This window comes from Poecilia mexicana, unplaced genomic scaffold (genome assembly GCF_051168715.1).
Source record: "Poecilia mexicana isolate PSO_F unplaced genomic scaffold, ASM5116871v1 scaffold_3, whole genome shotgun sequence".
Lineage (NCBI taxonomy): Eukaryota > Metazoa > Chordata > Actinopteri > Cyprinodontiformes > Poeciliidae > Poecilia > Poecilia mexicana.
This window is the reverse complement of record NW_028263372.1, coordinates 1,018,787-1,041,544: the sequence shown is the minus strand read 5'-3', so window position 1 is coordinate 1,041,544 and position 22,758 is coordinate 1,018,787. Positions and strand designations below refer to the sequence as shown.

Sequence of the window (22,758 nt, the reverse complement as noted above, 5' to 3'; positions counted from 1 at the left end):
AAAAAAAATGACAGCATGAGTGGCTTTGTCTGGTTTTTTGCAATTTGGTTGACAGGAAATGCTAAGATTTCACAAACGGAGCCCTCCTACAGGAAAACCTTCCTGCATTCCTTTGATGACCAGGGCAGCAAGATGAGTGAGGGCAGCAGAAGAACAAGTCACAGTTCAGTGAAACACAGTTCAGTAAGAAAATCAGAAGAGGGGAAAAAGTGTTCCATCACAAACAGAAAACAGTGTTTTGACCTACAGATCCATGATGAGTTCAGTGTTCAGCCTTATCAGTGACAAATAAGGAGACAGAGAGGAGAGTCTTCTCTGATTCATGTTGACCACATTTAGATTTTAGGTGACTTGAAGAAAAGGTCAACCCTTCCATCTCATGACTCTCCTCTACATTGTCCATCTAATTATCTAATACCACAGTTAGTACGTGGCTGTTTTGCCGCAGCCCAACAGCAGTTGTAGTAAATATGTTTCTCTAACCAGATGGTATATTTCCCAGGTCTGAACCTGGGAAATATACCAATATGACAACTGACGATACAATGTTAAATGATTTTAGTTTGCACCTCAATCCAGCAGGATTGCTGGGCCTTGATGTCAAACTCAAGGCCCACGGGCCAAATCTGGCCCACCACAGCTATTTCTGTGGCCCTCTAAGCCTCAAAGGGCTACAGAAATACAACTTCATTATAACTTAAATATTATTTTATCAGTCAAATCGGTTTTAATTTGTTTGGTCCTTTAGGGCGAAAATACATCAAAATGAAAAGGTGTTAAATATTATTAAGGAGTACAGATTGAATGCAGAGAACGCTATGATATTAATAATTTGTTAATGAACAGTTTTATTTGTATATTCTGCCGTTGAGCACCTTCATGATCTTGATTTGGTCCAGAATGAAAACGAGTTTGAGACCCCTGCAGTAGGGGGACGGTTTGGGACCCTGTAGGACTGTTTGGGGCAGTTTGAGGACAATTTTGGGACAGTTTAGGAGAGTTGAGGAAAGTTATTTTATGGAACATAAATGGCGAGGATTTGAAGATGATTATGTTAAAATGTTTAGAATGATTCAAAAGGCAGTAAAGATCATGAACAAACCTTTAGAAAATCCTAGAAGTTGTTTTTAAAGAGTCACAGAATGTCAACCTGCTTGGAAAGAAAGTGTGGATTCCTGTTTTGAACAGTGTTGGAAAATGTACAATGTGGACCTGTATGCTGCTTTTAGTCCACATCACACCACCAGAGCTCCTGCCTACGTCTCATACATAAACCCTTTTTTAAGTGAATATCAAAACATTCTGTGGAGCTTCAGTGTTGCATCCTGTGTCAGGAATGCCTTTGATGCTGCACACCCTAAAAACACTTTGAAGTAGACACATTACACACATAAACTCAAATCAGAGAAGAACCAGAAGACAAGCAAGCTTTCAATGTTGAAATTCCATTATTATTTAAATTCATTTCATAAGATGCATAAAAATGGGCAGAAAACTGTTTTCCCCCATGTAGATTTCTTTATTGTAAGGATTTACACACTGGAAGATGTTCAGAAACAATCAGAAATATACTAAGTCAAATTAAAATGAAGAGATTGGCTATAATCTGTGGACGTTGTGACAGATATTGGTTCAGTTTCAAACAGGATCCCTGCAGAAAAATCTGAAAAGGAGCTTTTTCTGCAGGGATCCTGTTGAGATGCTACCAATAAGATTTTAGTTTGCATCCCAGTGTATTACACTTTCAAGTTTATGTAAACTTTATAAATATTGTGATATTAAAGGAGTAAAAAGTACTTCTGTCAAACTTTGTTCTGTTCTTATGTAAGTTTTGGAGTCAGATGTTTAACCTTGTTCTACCTGAGAACCAGATGATGGGCAATGTTGCATAAAATGTTGCATCATTTTATGCAAAATTTCTAAACCCCTAAATCCCAATGTGAAAACTGAAGCAGCTTCTGAGATTCATACCACATTGTGAAACTCTTATCACCAAAAACCGCAAGATAATGGTTCCACCATGTGGGGATGAGCGTCTGCCATTACTGATAGAAACAAAAGTTCATTCTGCTGTTTTTCTGTTTTCTGCCATTTGACCCAACTCTGATAGTCAGCCCAAGACAGCGTAAACATCCTTTAGGTCACCTACTTTGGATTCACCAGCCAACAGTTGAATTGTTTGGATTGCCTCAGCGCTCCTCTCTCTCTCTCTGTGTCTCTGTGCTGCTGCTTTATCTCGACACAGAGTTTCTTGCTGTCTGTTTGTGTGATTAACAATCTACAGTATTGGACCCAGATGCTCTGAATTCCACTCCTCCTTCTTAATGAAAACCATCCCTGCTCACTCAGCAGTGAAAAGGACAAACACAATGCTGTGCTACATTTTAACTGGTCAATTTAGTTTTTCCCATGCAAATTACTGTTGTTTGTTGAACCTGTGCAGTCGAAAAGATAATCTGTTATTATTAATCTCTAATACGTATGAATTATTAGAGTGTAGGATTGTCTGTGCTCGTCTTCTCAAAGGAGCTAATAATTCCACAGCCGTTTTCACACATGCACTTTACAATTTTCTACTGATACGTTTTATGAAACACATCAGAGGAATGCTGTTGTGTTTCCGTAGACTGACCATGAGACCATTGACAGTGCAGCCAATACCTGGCCAAGCACCAAAATTGACAGCCAATCAGAGAGGCCACTGAAAGATCTGCAGATGTCCAGAGCTCAGGTTGACAGGACAACTGTTCGGTTTGCACTATGTATGTCTGACCTCTGTGGAGGAAAGCTGCTGTTTGCAGTTTGTCGCAGCATCAATGTGGTAAGATGAGAGCAAAGAAGAACTTTTTGGTCCTCATTTAGAAACGGGACCTGGATCTTCACTTCATCTAACTAATCGTAAAAGATGTTCTGCCAAGTGCTTGTAATGCGTCACGCCACATGAACACTTCTTTTATAACCAGTAGTGCTAGTTGGAGACATGCCATCTCCTTGCAAATCCAAACATTTGTTTACCAGTCATTGGTGCAAATCAAGCCTTTTCCTGTTGGAGGAATTCCTCCACATTCTGTCCGTCAGCCCATTCAGGAGGCCTCAGTGTTTACCACTGTGTTGCACATTGTCTGAATTTCATTTAAAATAAAAGGTCAGTTTCTCACTGGTCTGCAGCATCTGCCATCATGTTGCTACAACATTTTGGTCTGCACTGTTATGTTGCCATTTTTCCAAAAACTTTGTTTGTCTTCATTCCATTTGCCTCGCAATAAAAAGTCAAACCACACATCAAAATTTATGTGCAAATATTGAACATAAGTCAGAATGTCGTCATGTTCCTGTCATGAGATTTTCAGTGATCCTCTGTTGCTCAAAAAATGAAAGCAAATATACATTTTTAATAAAGCAGTTTTTATTTATTTGTTTGAGTACAAACCTGCAATGAGTAAAATCATTTTTTGTTTTGTTTTGTTTTTAGTATTAGTAACTAGATATGTTTTAGGAAGTTGGTAACCTCTGGGTTTTTGGGGGGGTTTTCCTCAGGTGTGAAAAGTATTTTCCCCCCCAACATATTTCTACTGATTTTGCTTTTTTGTAAAAACTATATCAACCTTAGCTAATATAGAGCACAGCTTTTAAATGTTTTCATTCTGGGCTTGTGTAATATTGAACTGAATGAATATGATAATAATGAATCATAAATAAACTGCACTGAACTGTGATTGACCTCATTTATTGAGTCAGTTTAACATGTTACACCCAGAGCTGATTATGGAGAGATCATCTATAGAGTCAAGAAATGACTTAAGGTGAGCCTGGCTACATGAAGTAGGCTATTAATCTAAAAAAGTAAAACATCTGGCACAAAACCAACAGCATGTTGATCAAATCAATTCAAGTTTATCTGTAGCACATTTCAGCAACAGTGCGATTCAAAGAGCTTTACACTATAAAAACAACACAGTAACCTATTATGAAATTAGCAAAAAACTATATATTTTGTAATATTCCATCATCAAAATTATCAAATATACACCAAACATATTAATCAATGTTCCACTTAATAGGAATTGAAGGTAACTCTAAGTAGCTGAGTTTTTATATTTTATTTAAAGGAACTCGGTGTTTCAGCTGTTTTACAGTTTTCTGGAAGTTTGTTTCAGATTTGTGGTGCACAGAAGCTGAATGCTGCTTCTACATGTTTAGTTCTGGTTCTGGAACCAAACATGGAGAACCTTTCTCCAAACAGGAGACAGAAACATTCAGAGCTCTGAATGGTTCTCCCCTCTCTGGTGGACGTTTACACCTCCCGCTGCCAAGCCCCTCACCAAGGACAGCACCACCCTGCTGCCCTCAGGGAGGCGGCATCAAAACAAAAACAGACTCAAAAACAGTTAACACCTTCAACACTTACATGAACTAATTATGGTTACATGTGTATGCCTGTATATACATCCAGCTGATTATTATTGTAAATAATGTTAATATCACTTGTCTTCTCTTGCTTTATATTCCACATATTTCATACATTGTACTGTTAATCTCATTGTACATGAGACAAACAGTAAATTCAATTCAGAATATTGGTATCCATATTGGAAGTGGAAGCAGTGGATCGCTGCATCCTTAGGCTGGTGTTGGTTCATCAGCCTAAGGACCAGATTGGTTCTGACAACTTTTCCCAATAAATGAAATAATTTGTATTCACTCAGGTTGTTTTAGTCTGATAGAAAACTGTGTTAAATATTCTGAAACATTTAAGTGTGATATAGAAAGTAAAACAAAGGGGGTCTGTGGGGATGTGTGTGGGGGAGGGGAGGTCCTGGAGCGTGTGAACATACATGGTAATTCCTGTTTTGTGTCATTGTGCCTGTGATAGGTTGCTGACCTCTGGAGGGTGGAGTTATCATCTCTTTCCCAAAAACTCCCTCCCTCCCTCCTCCCCTCCCCCACAGCCCTAAGAAGGATTAAAAGGACACATAAATTAGTGAGCAAGAGAAGAAAATTATACATATTCACCACTGAGTTTACAAGGAAGAAGAGGTTGTGACCTCTGGGAGGGAACAGGACTGTAAATGAAACTCTCTCCTCATTACACCCAAACCCTGAGTGTGGGGTTTGTGTGTAAACCTCTTGGCTTTGGCTGCCGACTCAGAGACAGGCTGCAGAAATTCCTCCCAGAGGCCTCTCTGCTCCTGACATATTAGCTCTCCTCCAGCGCAGCTTCCCAGACCTCCCCTCCTCCTCTCATGTCAGCTTTGGGTGAAGTTATTTCCACATTCCTGGACCCTGAAACAATCGGTCAGCGAACAGGAAAAGTGTGCTGATTTCACAATCATCCTCCACTCTCATTCATCATTATTTGACATGTGAGTAACAAAAAGGAGGAAAAACAGTAGGATAAAGTTGAGACAATGGAGAACAGCATTCTAATGTTTCCTCATATTTACAGGAAAATGAAAAAGTGTTTCGGAAACGTTCATATTCATCTTTTCTCATCACTCTGAGGGTTTTGACCTGAAGTCAAGCACTTTTTTAACATGAGCAGAGCTGTGAGCTAAGCTGGTTTGCTAAACCACTCCTGATTTGACACTCCACCCAAGCTTCCTCTCTTGGCTTCAAATGTTGTTTAGAATTGGCAGGAATCTCTCTTTTTCTTAATTTTCCAACCACTTGCATCACATGCATTAGGGATCATAATGTTATGACTTACAGATGCATTGTGTGTAAACAGATAGAGCTAAAAATCAAGTGTGAGGCATTAATGCCATTCAGTCACCATTGAGATTAACTGTTGAAGTGTGAGATGTTTTCAAAACTACAGAAAACAGTTTTCCATGTAGGAGTCCAGCCTGGCCAAAACAAACCACGAACTGGAACAGCCATGCTGGTCTTCAAACAGGAAGGTATTTATGGTTTACTAGTTAAGGAAAAGAAATGAGCTGTAACATGAAAACTGGACTTCCCACTTCAGTGGGCCTGGAATGCAACATGATTTGAAGTGAATGTTGAGGGAGTTAAAAATGACGAGTCTGGGTTTTCTCTCCTCTGGATAAGCTGCACATGTTTCATAAGATCACAAGATCACAATAAATCTGGCCCAGTTTTTGGGAGATCAGTGATCAGCTGATACTTACATGTGAAGCCAATCTTATCCACTGATCTTATTTACCTTCAGGGTCTAAAAATCACCCCCAGCCCTCTTCTGCTGTGCTGTGAGACAGTTTTGACTGAGAGGCCGAAACTGCCAGGTCATGACTGCATGTACCTTGTCAACCCACCATTGCCAACTGAGCGACTTCCTTGCTGTATTTAACAACATTTCAGATAAAGAAGCCAGCATTGGCCAACCTCGGAGTTGGCAGGTCAAGCTTCTTAAAGTTGATCGGCCAGACTGCTGCAATCTGTGCAAACTTCATTATTACATTATGTACAATTTGATTTCTTGCTTGTTTATCAATGACATCAGACATTCAGATGCTTCAAGCCTCGTTTCTGGTCATGAGACATGGATCGTGTTAAAAAGGAGTGAGATACAAGCTGCTGGAATCAGCCTTCTTGAGACAAGGTGAGGGTTCCCATCACCCGACTTCAGATCAAGGACTAAAAGTAACAACCTTTATGTTGTGTTGGATGTTGAAGTACATCCCAGAGTACAACCCAAGTACTCTGGGCAGAGGTGTCAAGTGGATTTGGAGGTTTAATAAAAATTGTCAGAGTTGACACCTATTAACACAGATTAAATAATACAGGAAAGACAAGAGAAAGTTAGATTCTGAATACTCGCGAGGAGAACAGACAGAGATGTGCTTTCAGTTACAATCTCCTACCGCTCTGAAAGCACATTTGCCTGCCCCTCTCTTTTTATTGTCTTTAGGATCCCTAATCACAGAGAGAGCGCTGTAACTCTAAAGGGAGGGGGAAAGACACTTCATCACACAGTTACAGCCCCAATGATTATCACTAACTAACAACACAATCTATCTTAAACCAGATTAACCATTTCCTGACACAGGGTCAAACAGAGCAAATTGTACATCTTCACGGCGACGGTATTACGGCTATTAACAGCTCAAAAGCAGGGCGTTCTGTAGAGAGCTGCTGTCACTGCTCTTCTTCAGAGAGGCCCTCTGAGAAAGGAAATCAGAGTGATTAACAATACAGCAATATTTCTTAAAAGATATGATTAACAAATAAATACATAAAGCAAGAACATTATAAAGGTATAACAACATTTGATAATAATACAATTTACCTAACAAAATAAAGAGCAAAAAAGAGAAAATCACAGGGAACGCAGGGAGCCAGAGTAGAACAACAAAAGGAGCCAAGAACAGAAAACCAGCAAAGATATCCAGGAGCACATCGGGTGATCACAGGGGGAACCAGCAAAGAGTGACTGAGAATGAGTTATATGTATAGTGGGGAGCTTGCGAAACAAGGAACAGATGATGATTAGAAACAAGTTTCAGGTGTGAGAAGGGAGAGACAGAGAATAATTAAGGAATATAATAAAACTAAATACACTAAAGGACTGAGCTAAGGTAAAACAGAGACAAAGATGGTCTAATCATAGTACAGAAGCTAAGGTACACAGAAATAATGTGAAACTAGAATCAGTAAATCAAACCCTCAAACAACTAACAACAACCCGGGATCTAATAAAGCAGGCATTAAACAAACTTTCCATTAAGGCTAAATTTTTGTTTTATTTTTTTCTATTGGCCTGATGTATTATTCTAATTTTAAATGTCATATTTTCATTAACTCTAAGTGGAAAATCATCGTAATTAACAGAAATAAAGGCTTCCAGGGCTGTCTGTGTTACCAACATAATGTGTTTCATTTAGTGAAAATGGTTCTTGAAATGGACATTTCAATAATACTCTACCTCATTGAATGTGTCTGTTTGTACCCTCAGTCCTCGGTTGTGTCTCCTTTTGCCTGACAGCTGTAGCTCACACTGGATCTGTGGGTGGTGCAGACAGCCGCGGGGCGCCCAAATGCTTCAAAGGGCTTTTCTTTCACAATCCTGTCGCTTGTGCGCCTTTTTCTACCACACTTTTTTCTTCTACTCAACTTTCGAACGTATGGGGTTTAGTATTTTATTTGTTGTGAATATTGTATTTTACTGTATTTTACAAATCATCAGTCAACCATTCCAGTGTCGGGTTGTCCCTGACAGCAGGTGGATTTGTCCTGCACCTCCTCCCCGCAGCTCCCGCCTCCAGATGTTCGGGCTGTTGACTGCTCTGCTCTCCATTTCGTAGCGGGGCGGACTCTCCTTCAGACGCTGAGCCGCTGACGGGACCGTTGGAATATTTATTCCCCTGATTTTCTCCCCTCTCTGCCCGGGTGAAGTTGTTTAAGTCCCCGTTGTGAGTGAGTATGACTGCTGCGATGGCGGACGGCTGTTTTCTGACCGCGCTGCAACCGAACTCCTCCTGTACCGCCTACGTGCTGCCCTCGGACGGGCAGTCCGCGGACCCGCTGGCCAAAGTCCGGAGGGTCCAAGAGCAGGTCCGCATGCGACTGGCCGAGAGGAAGTCCTCCTCACTGCCCAGGCTGGGCAACTCACAGTTTGGGCCAGCAACAGGTGAGAACAGGCTGCTGAAAAAGTTCCCCAGTGAGGGGAACCAGTCCGTTACTTGTGTAGAACTGAGGCTTGGTGTAACCTGTGTCCATCAGCCGCTCAGACACCCTGGAGTCCTTCTAGAACGGAACAGAAGAAATCACTTATTCAAATAATAAACATGAAAATAAAACTCAGCAAAATACAAGAACAAAACTGGAAAAGTATGGGAAATATAAAACCAAACTTTCTTTTTTTATTGGTTGAGTATAATAAGAGTTTTGATTTATTGTTGTTTCGATAAATTTCAGTTAATGTTAAAAAAAAAAATACAACTGGCATCATCTCATAAGTTACGTTTTTAATATTTTCTCCACTGTTCCACAAGAACAATAAGTATCAGTAAATTTGAAAATATGATCCAGTATATTGTAACCGTGTGGAGTTTAGTGATAAATCAGTAAGTCAGAGGCGCCTGAAGGAGTCTGTTTCAGATGGGAATGTTTGTCCAGAGCAGGATTTGAATTATGTGACATACAGTCACGGTCAGTTACATAAAAAAGACATAATAAATCATTTTTACATCATCACTTTTGTTATCACAATAGTACCACAAAATACCTGGATGACATTCTAAGTCAACACCACCCACTCCTATTCAGAATCCAGCTATGATACAGAAAGTTAAGTAACACTGTTACGACTAAAAGAAATAGAATAGGGACCCTATTCTATTTAGGAATTTAGGAATAGGAATATATATATAACTCTGATATATATATCAGAGTTATTCTCTGTTCTCTGGGGGACCAATCCATTGCTGTGGTTGTGTTGGCCGCCGGCCCGTTGTGGTGGGCTACATCTTATCTCCTGACACTGCATTGCAAACTGTTGCTAATCTGCATTCAGCACACGCAGGCCAGCGGTAGCTAGGGAATTTTATTTGGTCTAAATTGAAAACAGATTCTATCCAGACGTTGTTGGGAAAAGTCCTGACTGAAACCTTTATAGGCTCCCACCCTTTGCTTTGTCGTTCTGCTCGGGTTTTTTTCCCTGCCACATTGTGTATTCTGCAGTGACTGCTGATCCACACCACTTAAACCACTGAAATGTTCTTAAGCACAGCAGGACAAAATGTTAAGATGGAGACACAGGAGAAAAGAGAAAGCAAAACTGTGTGTCATTTATTTGTGTCTTGCAGGAAAAATAAAATGTTCTGGTTTTCTTATCTTGGGAACAGTTTCAGGTGAATACAAGGCAGAATTAGAACATTTCTTCATTTCTACAAAAGAGTCAAACAGGACAGGATTCAGGAGTTGTTGAGTTTTCATTTGAGAAAGTTTCTGCTCAGAGTTTCTCAAGGAGCACGAAACACAAAGAAGAAAACCCAAAGCTGAACTTATCACCTGGGTTACATGGACTTGGACTTGAAAACTTGGCTTTTATTGGACAATCTGTATACCAAGTAACAATACAGTCTTTGTGGAGTCAATCTGATGCCCAGTAACATCTCAACAAAGAGACTACACAGTGTTGGTTGTAGATTTGATTCAACCAAGATCAGCCATTTACATGAAACTGATGATGTGGAATCCAGCAGATTTCTCTGTTCAGTTCAGAGTTCAGAGAACATCAGATGATGTTATATGTATTTGTTGACCTTTGGAACACCAGGGGGTTTATTTCCTGGTTTTTCCTTTCTTGTGGAAAGTCTAACAATGACTGCATTAACTTCCACTGTCCAATTTCTACTTTTTTCCCTAAATGTTAAAGTTGTTGTGTCCTTGGTAGGACACCGCTTCACCACTTCACCACTTCACCAGCTTTGCCTGTTGTTGCCTGATAGCCTCTCTCTCATCTGTCAGTCTGCCCAGGGCGGCTGTGGCTACAATGTAGCTCACCGTCATCAGTGTGTGAGTGTGTGTGGGAGTGACTGGATGTAGGGGTCGTTTGGGGTCATCTGGACTTGATAAAGCGCTTCACAACTACAGACCGTTTACCATTGAACCTCACCAGGGTCTTTTCTGAAGAAAACCAGAAATCAAGAAGGACAAAATGTCTCCACACTTTCCTGAGTCTGATAAAGCAGATGTTGACGGAACTGTGTGGCTGTTATTTACTAAAACTCCTTCCTCTGATCACCAATAGTGACATTTATACGACATGAGCTCACATATCAAAATGAAATGCAGTGCCAGGGGAGAGAAGAACTAATCCCAGGTGAATGTTGTGCTGTTCGCTGGTATGATGTCCCCCGTTACATCCTGTCCCCCTGTTACCTGTCTGTGCTGTTTCACACTAAGAAATTAACTTGAAGCCTTAGGGCTTGTTGGTTGCCATGGCATTAAAGCCAACAGAATAAAGAGCTTGGACGGCAGTAACCCACAGCTACAGTGTAATAAATAATGTAGTTGGAGGGAGAATCCCATTTCAGCGTCAGTGTCCTGATCCCCAGATGCAGCTGTACCAGGCTGCATGCTGGCTCTGCTGACGGCTGCTTTCCCAGTCCAGACTGGGAGGTTGGGAAGGAAAAGGACCATCAAGTCCTGAACAAGTCTACAAACAGCAAAAAACTGGGTCATATTTGTCAGTACAAATGTTTTATCTTAACTGTAAACAGAAAATACAAACTGATTTTATCCGATGTGTGGTCTGGTTTACCGGGTTCTGAAATTGTTCAAACTAACTTCAAATGCACAAGGTGACAGTGCTGCCAACTGCACCATTGTGCAGCCCTGCTATAGAGTATGTTATGTTATTTTGCATGAAACAAAAATGAAGTCAAAATGGAAAACGAAGTGCAGTTGATGAAAAATGTCAATAAGTATGTAAGGCTGTAAAATATTGTGCTTCATTCTGACTGTATTTTGATGCTTCATCTGTTTATCTTGCAACAATCTGGCAATAAGTTATTTTGAGTGAGGCTGCTGAAGGAATATCCCATAAGGCATTGAGATATTCTAACCACTTTAGGTGACAGAATACAGGTTGCAGGTCAACTCAAATTCAAATTTCTGTGACTAATAAATAAAGAAATAAGCCAGGATTAAAATGTTGGCATTTCATTGTGTTTGAAACATCCGTGTTCCTGTAGGCTACAACGATTTGGCTGATGAAGCAGCTTCCTTCTCCTTGGATATCTCCAGAGGTCTAGTAGATTGATAGTGTGATGTTATGTAGATCTCATTTGTAATAAATTCAGAGGGAGAAACCCCAGAGCAGCTGATAATGTCAGCTGAACTCACTGTTCAGGCTTCTACTGCACTTAAAAAAGCAAATATGATTATTTTGGAGTGATTTTTCATCTGATAATATTGCTACAGTCTTTACCAGTAATAGTGCATCCTGTTCAGGTTGCCATGGGAATAAACAGTTCTTTCCTGCTCAGAACAATGCTGTCCTAACGGTGATGTTTGCAGACCAAAAGGCTGCTAAGACCCTTAAAGGGAGGTAGAAAGACCAATAAAATCCATATAGTTACTATGGATTTTGGTGGAAGTTTTGTGTTTTAAACTTTTTTATTTCCATACTTTGTGAAATACACAAGCATAGAAAATGTTCAAGATGTGCAGCATCGTAAAATACACTTTATTCTTGTTTTTGCTCCTCTTTAGTTAACAAAATCTACGCTTTTTTAAAATTCCATCTATTCTTAGCCGGGGTATGTAACTTAAAACATAACATTTCTTTTACATATTTGCTATGTAAAAGAAATGTTGATCTACATGGTGATCTTTATCACCATGTAGTGACTGTATAATATGAGGCAGATAATCAGAGGAGAGAAAATAAAGAACCTTGACATTAATCTGAGAAACCACAGGGCACTGAGGTCAGGCAGCTCCTTCACTGTGAATTCATCATAATTCACTGCTGACTAAAAGTCATTTTTTACTTGTTTCTTAAAAATAAATAACCCACCAGTAACACCTGAGCAGACAACATCAGTACTGCATTTTACTACATGTGTACTATATACAAAAATGAAAGCAGAGGAATCGACAAAGCTGAAGTTTATTTTGAAGTGAGAACGCCGCCCTGCCTGACCACCTTTGTTTGCTGAACATTCCTTTCCAATCTCCTCCAGACAACATGCTGTCAGGATCTATTTTAGACCTTCCTCTTGTTCCACCAGTAGTCTTCATTCATGCCTTGATTAGAATGGCAAAATATGACAGGAAGACAGGGAGAATCTAAAATGTGATAGCAGTTATTTGAGTTTTCTTCTCATGCAAAAGAAGCTGGTTTTACTTTATTGGTGCAAACTCCAAGTTCCTTTAATTCTTAGGTATGAGAAATCCAAACTAATTGCACAGGACTACACCAGTATGAAACATCTATTGTTATAATAGAAACCTACACAGTTTATAAACTGTGATATTAGGAAAATCATGAGTGCCATTGGTTTTAAAAGTTCTGCTCTTGACACCATGATGACCTGCTGGTTGAAATAAGTAAAACATCACTTCTTCACACACAAGCAATATAAGTTAAATGATACTCTGCAATAATCTATATAGAAATCTATATAGATATATAAATATATATACTGGACGTTCAAGCTGATTCAGCACTAGTGCAGAACACAAGATGCTAAAAGACATTTCAAAAACCTTCAATGTTCATATCAGAACCTACAGCTGGTTCCTACCTCTGCTGATGTGGAAGTTCATACCTGTACAATCACAAAGAGACAAGCACAAGTTTACATGTGAAAGCAGACCAGTGTTTGCCAGAGAGAAAAGCTGGACTTTGAAATAACGTTATTCAGACAGATGAGTGAAAAGTGGAATGATTTCTAGGCTGGAGCAGATGTTTGGAATAAACCAAAAAAGAATTCCAGTTTAAGATCTTCATACTGACTGTGGTCATGTGAACTCATCATCATAAAATCCACCATGGATTCTACCCTGAATCAGAGGGATCATACAAAACTGGACCCTGAAACATGACAATGAGCCAGAACACACCAGGACTGGCTGAGAATGAGTAAATTAAAGACCTGGAATGGAGTCAGTTCTCAGGTGAAATGGAGAAATATGAGAAACCTTCATTAGACCAACAAAAACTGGAATCTTTGAAGTCATTACAACCAAAGGTGATAGCACAAGCTAATAGGCCAGGGTAACTTTTTCCTCAAGTAGAAAATACATTTATGTTTGCTGTCATTGGCAAATCAAACATGTTGAATTGTATGTGATTGCCTGTAAATAAATCCCTCTACATCCTAGATATAATTGATATAAAACATTAGACACTGATATAAGTGAGATATTTAATGAGTTGTACTAATTTAGAGTGCATTCTGTGTGAATTCATACTAAACAGGCTGGACTTCCAGTCCGTCTGTCCAGGAGGTCCGGTTTGTTTGGAGAGCATAGAAGTGAACTCTGGTCTGGTTTCGGTTGAAGTGAACTGTGGTGCAGTTTGAATGCATATGAATGCCAAGTGGACTGGAGAACGCACCAAAAGTAGGAAGCGAACTAAAACAAAGTGCATTCTGGGTATATACAACCATAACAAAAATGCAAGTCTAGAGCTAGCTAGTGGGAGAAACGGTTTGTGATCTTTCACCAAAGACAAAAGAGAAATCCTACAACCACTAAAATCTGATGCCACATGTTGACTTTTGTGGTTTTCAGTGCAGCGCCACCACAGGCGACGAGAGGAACAGGTTCCTCAAAGTGTTAGTTTGGTTTGACAGAGTCTGGTGTGAAATCAAACTGCACCAACTGGAAATGCTGCAACTTTTCCAGCTGTTGCAGTTGCAGCAACTGAAACTGCACATGCTGCAGTTTTGGGTCCCTTTGTCACATCGTTGCAGAAAAAATCCTGATAGATGGAAAAGAGGTGAATGCTGTCCTTAAATGCTGAATAATGACTAATATCCAAAAGCCACACTTCATTATTTAAACATCACAAAGAGGATGACAAGCTAGAAGAAAGTTTGTATTCTTACAAATAGATTCCTAGTTTTCTTTCTCTTTATGTAAAATGATCTGACTGCACTCTCTTGTTGACTCCCTCAGAACCTGTGTGTGATTTGTGTCATTAACTTGTTCGTGTAGTTATTCATATTTCTGCTCATGCTGTATTTCTGTGTTGGTGGTATCAGTTAGTTGTGATGTGGTGATGCTGATGTTCAGGCATGCAGCCCAGGGCCCCACCCAGCAGTATTTCCTCCTTCCTCCCTCCCAGCCTGCAGTACTTGTATTCTGTGTGTGTGTGTATGTGTGTGTGTGTGTGTGTGTGTGTGTGTGTGCGTGTGTGTGTGTGTGTGCGTGCGCGTGTGTGTGTGTGTGTCTTGTGGTCTTTCCAGTCAACACTCTCCTTTGTGTTGTCCTTCATGTGGTTGCAGTGAGCTGTATGGAGAAGCGTCATGCTTTCTGTGTCCAGGGTGACATTAAAATGGGAGCTGGAATTGCTCCATGCACTTCTGTTTACATGATGTCATCTTCCACACACACCCATGCACAACCTAGGTCACACTGAACATGCTGTCTGTGTGGCACAATCGATAGCACTGACATGTTGAATCCTAAGAGCTTATACTGGATGCTTCACCCATCTGAAGATGTTTTGTGTGTAAAGATGACTTACTCGATTTTTTCTTCCACGGAGATTCCTGTTATCCTTGGATTGTGAAGTTCAGGCGTGCTGCTGAGTGTCTCTTTGTGAAGTCATGCTCTTATTCTCCCTCTTGTACCCAGTGGAGCTCTATGTTCATTATTCTTGAGTGAATTACTCAGCTGGTGTCTGGCTGGGTTTATTCTTAGTGAGAATAACCCAGTAGCTGGTTAGTGCTTCAGAACTAACCAGCCATTAACTCTGGATGGTTTGTTCCTTACACTGAAGCTGGGTGAAACTCTCAATCTGTAGGTGTTTGGACTTCTAGTTTAGTTTTTTTTCCAGTTTTTGATAATTTCTTTATTGTTTACTTGCTTAGTGCAATTTTATTTTTTTCATCACGTTCGTTCATTAGTTGTATCTATCAGTGTTTCCTTCTTTTTAATTTGGCTCTCAGTTTTATTGTTTTCTCTCCTCTCTTTTCCTACCTTTCTTTCTTCCAGCTGTTTTTTTTCATTTCCTCTTTTCATTTGCCTGCTCTCCTCAGCTGTTCCCAGTCACCTGCAATTAGCTCTTCTGCTTCCTTTCTCACTTCCTCTCCTCAGTACCTAAGCCCCTAGTTGAATGATTCCTCTTTGGTTCTTTCTGTTTTGTGTCTTTCTCATTTTCCTGTAGCATCTTCAATTTTTGTAAGTCTTTTTTTTCCATTTTATTAAATATGCCTTCCCTCACCACACCGAATACCTATGCTTGTCAGAAGCGTAACAGTAACAGTGGCAGTTTTGACCCAGGCCACATCTGCTGGCCAGCATGAACATTTGAGGAACAATATCTGTCAGTTGCATTCAGATTTTATTTCTGCAGCCTATCTACTTGTCCAGTCAGTGTTTAGTTTGTGTATTGTATTGAAAGAAAATCAAATATTGCTGTGCCATGCATCTTGTGTTTATATTTTCTTTCAGCTTTAGAAAATCCTGATTAGAATGTGGAGGAATTGAACAGTGGCTAATTTTCTAGATGCCTTCCCTTAAAAGCTGTGGCAGAGCTCCAGATAGTTGCAGTTAACACTGAATGAAACTTAATTAATTATTCTGTGATAAGAATGTTCAATTATTACTTCTTTTCCTGACCTGAGTGAAGTTGGCCCCCCACCTTCTTCAAATCAGACAAAATTGGTGTCAAATGTTTGTGCTACGTTTGTCCTGGTTTGTGCAGCAAAAATTTTTGTTTGTGCCGCTATCATTTTAAAGATATAAAGAAATGTTTCCAGAGGTCATCCAAGGTCAACCAACCCCCCACCTTCTTCAAATCAGACAAAATGGGTGTCAATCAACTCGGCTGTTAGATATTTTTTGGTATTATCATTATTACTTTAGTTCATATTCAGTCTAATGTTAATCAGTATTATTGTGATTTTGAGTTTAAAGTTCTCTCTTCCTTATGTGTGTATAAACTGACCTGGAGGTCGCAACTGTCTGTTTCATCTCCATGTGAAACAGTTAACTCTGTGTTTCTCAGACCTTAACAACCAGAATACCTCCTAACTTAAGATGTTAATCTACATCTTTATTGTTAGTTTGACCTAGAGCTGAACTGGGCTCAGACCGTAGATCAGATATCACACCTGGCTGGTTTGTTTAGGTTAAATGTTTTACGACCTTTGTTGTTCTTCCTGACTGCCCCTTTTGGCTGTTCTGCTTTGACAATAAAAGAAGGAGCTCACGTGAAAGCAGATCAGAACTCTCTGTGAACGGCTGATGAGGTTGTTGATGGAGAGTTTTCCTTTTGCAAAAGCTTGTCTATGAAATTCATATACGTTGTCTGTGGTCTTTTTATGTAGGTTCGAGAAAAAGTACCTATCATCGGCTACATTTGTGTTGATTTGTGCAGCAAAAATTTTTGTTTGTGCTGCTTTGGCTTTGAAGATATTAATGAAAGTGTAAAGGACAAAAGGTCAACCAGCCCCCCAACTTTTATGAAATCCAACTTTCTTTATATCTTTAAAATGATAGTGGCACAAACGAAAATTTTTGCTGCACAAACCAGCACAAACGTAGCACAAATGTTTGACACCAATTTTGTCTGATTTGAAGAAGGTGGGAGGGCCAACTTCACTCAGGTCTTTTCCTGATGTCTCACATCTCATATGCAGCACAAATACGCCACTGCTACAAATCCTACAGGAGTGCTACGTTTAAGAATTATTTTGTGCTGTTGCAGCAGTACGTAAACTCTCTTTAAACAACTACTCCAATTATTTTTGAAATAATAAAATAAACATCTGCAGCTGAACAATCCTAACACCAATACGAAAAACTCAGGCCTTTCTGCTGGACTGAACATCAGTTTTCATTAACTGATTTAAAATGCAGCAAGGGGGCTGCACAGTCGTGCATTTGGTAGAGCTGTTGCCTGGCAGCAAGAAGGTTCTGGGTTTGATTCCCGGCCTGGGGTCTTTCTGCATGGAGTTTGCATGTTCTCTTTGTGCATGCGTGGGTTCTCTCTGGGTACTCCGGCTTCCTCCCACAGTCCAAAAACATGACCAATTAACTTAACTTAACTGTTAAGTTAATTGGTCTCTCTAAATTGTCCCTAGGTGTGAGTGTCTGTGCATAGTTGTGTGTCCTGTCTGTCTCAGTGTTGCCCTGTGACAGACTGGCGACCTGTCCAGGGTGACCCCGCCTCTCACCGGAATGTTAGCTGGAGATAGGCAATAGCAACTAAGGGACAAGGGTGTAAAGAAGATGGATGGAAATGCAGCAAGAGGTGCTGAGTAGGAGACTTTTTTTTCCAGAGAATTTGAACCAGCTGAAGCTAAAACTGCCTCTTGAAAAGTTCTGGGTAGAATTTATCTAGACAAAAGTTATTTTTTGTTTTGTTTTGTTTTTTTTTAATCTGAACTGCAAAATGTATATACATTTTTGTTCACTTTTGGCTTTTGCTTTGAGTGTGTTGTTCTTTCAGCAAAATGACTTTTCTAGAGTCTGTATGCTGCAATTAATCAATTATTAAATTATTTCACTAATCGATTTGTTACAATGAATCCAATGAATCGCTTCAGCCTTAAATTAATTCAAATAATTTTGGGGGGGGGCACTCAAAGCGCATTGAAAAAAGTGCAAGATCATCAGTCATTTAATTCAGAAATGTAGAAAAAAGAAGCAAACAATCAGCACCATTCTGTGGATGTGAGCAGATGGACTCATTTAAATGCAGTTCAGTACCATCCTGTTTTTTGACAGGATTGGCTGATGGAATCGCTGTAAACAATACCTCAGTTTTCCTAATGATCTATGATGCTATGTTTTAATGTGACATATTTAAAATAAATAACATTTGTTTTGCTCTTTCCTTTCTGTAGACTGCATTCATCCTGAAGTAAAAAGTTTTCCCCAGGCTCACGGCTTCAGTTCTAGGTCCATGATAAGCACACCCACTCGTCCCATGGCTGTGAGTACAAAGCTTCACATACCAACATGCCAAAAACAATAAGTCTATTTATTGTTAAAATTTATTAATAAAAATTCTAAATGATGCATTTAACATGCAACTATTTTAAAATATTTTGAAAGAAATCAATGTATGACATTATGTCACATTGTGAATACAAATGTTAACAAATACACTCCAGCACAAAATCATGCATAATTGGGAGTAGTTTTTAAAATGCTCTTCATTGTTCTGTTTGTTCACTAAAACTAAACTAGTTGTACCAACTTCACCAACCAACACAGAGGAAAGTCAAAGGTTAAGTTGTCGAGACGTTTCAATCAGGATTTGGTTGGAATAACAATACCCACGCTTTGAACACCTCAGAGAATTGTTTAATCCATCAATCCATAGTGGAAACTGGAACAACTGCAAACCCACCATGACATGATTTTCTAACTAAACTGACAGGCTGGGAGAGAATTAACCAAAACCTAGAAGTGAGGAGGTCCTTGGTAACTCGGGAGCAGCTGCAGAGGGCCATTGCTGTTAACTACAAGAAAAAAAGCCATGTGCTGTTGGCCAGAAGCAAAAAATATATAACTATTGACCTACATACGTATCAAAACACAGTGTTTCCCTCTAACCCCATGGTCCACCCTCTATACTGGGCAGAGACAGGGTCAGAGTTAGAGCCAAAAACATGGCCGCCCTGGTTAAAACCTGAAACTGGGGACCAGATTGACGATTCAGCAGAACAACAAACATCCAGCCTGAGCTGCAGTGGAATGGTTTTATATCGAAACATATTCGCTCATTCTAAAGGAATGCTGGTATTGAGTATTAGGCAGAAGAAACTTCATTGAAAATAAATTATTTGTTTATTTGAATCTTTTAATGTTTTTCTAATGTATAAAAAGGCTTAAATGGTTAAATGAAAGATTAGTGGAACATTCTTTTATCCAAATAATCAATTAATAAGAACAAGGATCCAGTCATCTTGTGGTTTATTCAGATGCAACTTTGCAAAACTAACTTGTTGCCATTTTCAAGAGGCTTTTCTCCAGCAGCCCTATCAGACAAATCATACTTGTTCAGTGTTTTTCTAACAGCTGACTGAGTGATGTAAAACATTCAGCATAGTGATTAGGATTAGGACTGATGTTCAGGCTGGAGTTGAATCTGTCCTCACCGATGCAGACATGCGGTCATTCCAGTGCAGTGATGCCGACCAACACAAGTCCCTGCAAACCATCAGAAGATAGTACGTTCCCTCAAGCCATAGAATCCCACAGATTTTTATCTTAACTGTTTTCATTTTCTGCACACACTTTTCCTCCCACACACTGAACAATGAGCAGGTATTGCGTAAGAGTTTCCTGCCGTTTCCAACAGGGTCAGGAGAAGCATGGAAGCTGCACTCTGCACAGCTGGGAACAATGTAAAGACAAAGACTAAATCTAAACAGGATGCCTGACTCTGCCTTTAACTGACCTGTCTAACAATACAGACGCCACAGTCAGCTTCCTGCTGATCAGCAACCAGTCTGTAAAGAAAACTAACCATGCTGATGGTTACTACTATAAAAACTTGTTGAGTTTTTATCAAAAAAATCAATCAAGTTGATTTGTGGAGCAGAGGCAGTTCAAAGTGCTTTACATCATGAAATATAAACATCATAAACACAAACATCATACAAACATCATAAACACATCATGCAGTCAACAATTGTGAAACTAGTAACAGACATTCCATTTTGTAAATTGTTTTAATTATCAATACCCATAAAGTATGTTGATCAGTGCTCCATTAATTAATTAATTATGAAATGAAATGAGACATACAGCGTTGTTCAACCCTCCAAGGTTTTTTTTTTTTTTCCGATTTAAAGGAACTCAGTGTTTCAGCAGTTTTGCAGTTTTCTGGAAGTTTGTTACAGTTTTGTGGAGAGTAGAAGCTGAATGCTGCTTCTCCATGTTTGGTTCTGGATGCAGAGCAGAAGCAGAACCAGAACCAGAAGTCCTGAGAGATCTGAAAGGTTGATGCGACAACAGCAAATCTTTAATTTATTTTGGTTCTAAGCAGTTTAGTGATGTCTGTTCTCTCAGTGAAGGACTGTAGAACTGGGAGATGTTCTCTGTCTTCCTGGTTTTAGTCAGAACTCCAGCAGCAGCGTTCTGGATCAGCTGCAGATGGAGGATTGATGTTTTAGGCAGACCTGAGAAGACAAAGTTCCATGAATCAATGTGAATAAAGTTAAACAAAGTTTCTCTAGAACTTGCTGAGACGTCAGTCCTTTAATTCTTGAAATGTTCAGGCGATAGAAGGCTGATTTTGTAACTGTATTTGTGTATCTGTATTTGTGGTTCAGGTCAGAGGTCATCACTACATCCAGGTTTCTGATCTCTAGTTTCCAACTGTAATAACTGAAGCTGTGCATTGACTCTAGATTGTTCCTCTTTAGGTCCAAAGATAAAAACTTCAGTTTTGTTTCTTTTCAGCTGGAGAAAGTTATGACACAGTCACACATTTATCTGTTCAGTGATTGGATGGTTCAGAGTCATTTGGTGACATTGTAATATAGAACAGTGTACCATTTGTGTAGTCTTGATAACAAATCTTATTTCCTGTTCCTGTGAGAAAAGTCTCTTAAGATCTGCTTTCCTCTGACCAACCACCTTGCAGGCGTCTGCAGTGTCGTCTCAGGCCTCTGGGATGTCTGGCAGCTCTCAGGTCAGACATAAAGAAAGCGCCTCCATCCAGACCAGCTTCTACACCTCTCACATGCAAAGTCGAAGCCAACGCTCCAAGTCCCTGTGCCAGGATGACCACAGAGCACTACCTCTGGCCCGTCCACTCCACCCAGAGTCTTCCTCTGTGCCCTTCAGTGTTCCTCCACCTGGAAGCCTGAGGCGGTCCCTGAGCGGGGTCCTGGCCCAGGAGAGAGGGCCCTGGCAGGAGGAGGAGCTGCCCTACCAGTACACCTATAAAGGTCCGTCTCATCGCATCATCAACAGAATCACCAACAGACAGCAGTACTACCAGCAGCACAACTCTGCGTTGGGGCCGGAGGGCTGGCTGGGGAACGGCCGGGGCTTCACCAGTGCCGGGGACAGCATGACAGGGCAGTGGCAGCATCATGCCTCCAGGACCAACCAGGCCACGGCCCAGTACACCCAACTGCACCGGGCCGCCTCTCTGCGCTCTCTGAGGAGCGTCGGCAAGGGAGCAGACATCATGGATGCCGCCTCCATACACAGCAACGATCCTCTGGCAGAGTGAGAACACTTAATTAATTTTTTATCTGTCTAAAGCTGATCCACGGAAAAATGTGTCTGTTTATAAAAACTTTCCGCACAAGATTGTCTGTCAGGTATCAGTCAGAAGAAGATTTCATACTAACCTGCCTGGTTCCTGCACAATAGCTCTGTCAGACTGAAGTGACTGAAAAAGAAAACAAAACAGCTCTAAAAAGTCTTAATAATTGGACATGTCCAACACTTGGTCAAAACATGTCGTCATGACAGCATGTAAATAAATACAAAGAAAAATAAATCATAAATGTTGACATGATTTCATACCAACTTTAAGTTCAATCTTACATTCAGTCATGTAATTTTTCGACACTTTCCCAAGAAAGTTGTTTAGATGATTATTTAGATGATTAAAACTGGTGATAATAATAAAGACTGAGTCTGTGAGGGACAGACAGGGACAGAGGACAAGTCTCCTGTTTACCTATGGATGTGGAAGAAAATCATTGACTGTAGAGGACAACTAGTACACAGTGCAAAACATCACAGCCAAGTGAAATATTTACTGTCCCACATTTCTAACCAGATTAACTACATTAGGTCTGCAGAGATCCTCTCTAACTGTTTGAACTGCTGCTGGCTCATTAAAACAGTTTCATATGAAATAAATCTGCATTAATATAGTCTTTCTTTTTCTCTTGTGTGTGCATGCGTATGTGTGTGTGTGTGGGTGTGTGTGTGGGGGGGTGTGTGCGCGTGGGTGTGTGTGTAGGATGCAGAGCATTGACATGCCCACAGCTGTCAGATATCTTTCTGAATCAAATACTTCTCTGCAAGTTTTGGGAGCTGCTTATATACAACACCAATGTTACCATAGCAACGATGCCAAGAATCAGGTACTTTAAGTTTGATGGTTTGTGGTTATATTTGACTGTATTTGTT

General features: G+C 40.0%; 1 protein-coding gene across 1 annotated transcript in view; it reads left to right on the top strand.

Annotated features, from left to right (window-relative positions):
* Window positions 1-8,115: 8,115 nt before the first annotated feature.
* The window catches only part of LOC106925760 (plakophilin-3-like), a 29,327-nt gene continuing 14,684 nt past the window's right edge, over window positions 8,116-22,758 (top strand). Inside the window, exons 1-4 of the mRNA XM_015000241.2 lie at window positions 8,116-8,590; window positions 18,495-18,583; window positions 21,248-21,840; window positions 22,589-22,712. Coding sequence (XP_014855727.2) covers window positions 8,383-8,590; window positions 18,495-18,583; window positions 21,248-21,840; window positions 22,589-22,712 — 1,014 coding nt within the window. The 5' untranslated portion in view covers window positions 8,116-8,382. The remainder of the gene's footprint in view (window positions 8,591-18,494; window positions 18,584-21,247; window positions 21,841-22,588; window positions 22,713-22,758) is intronic.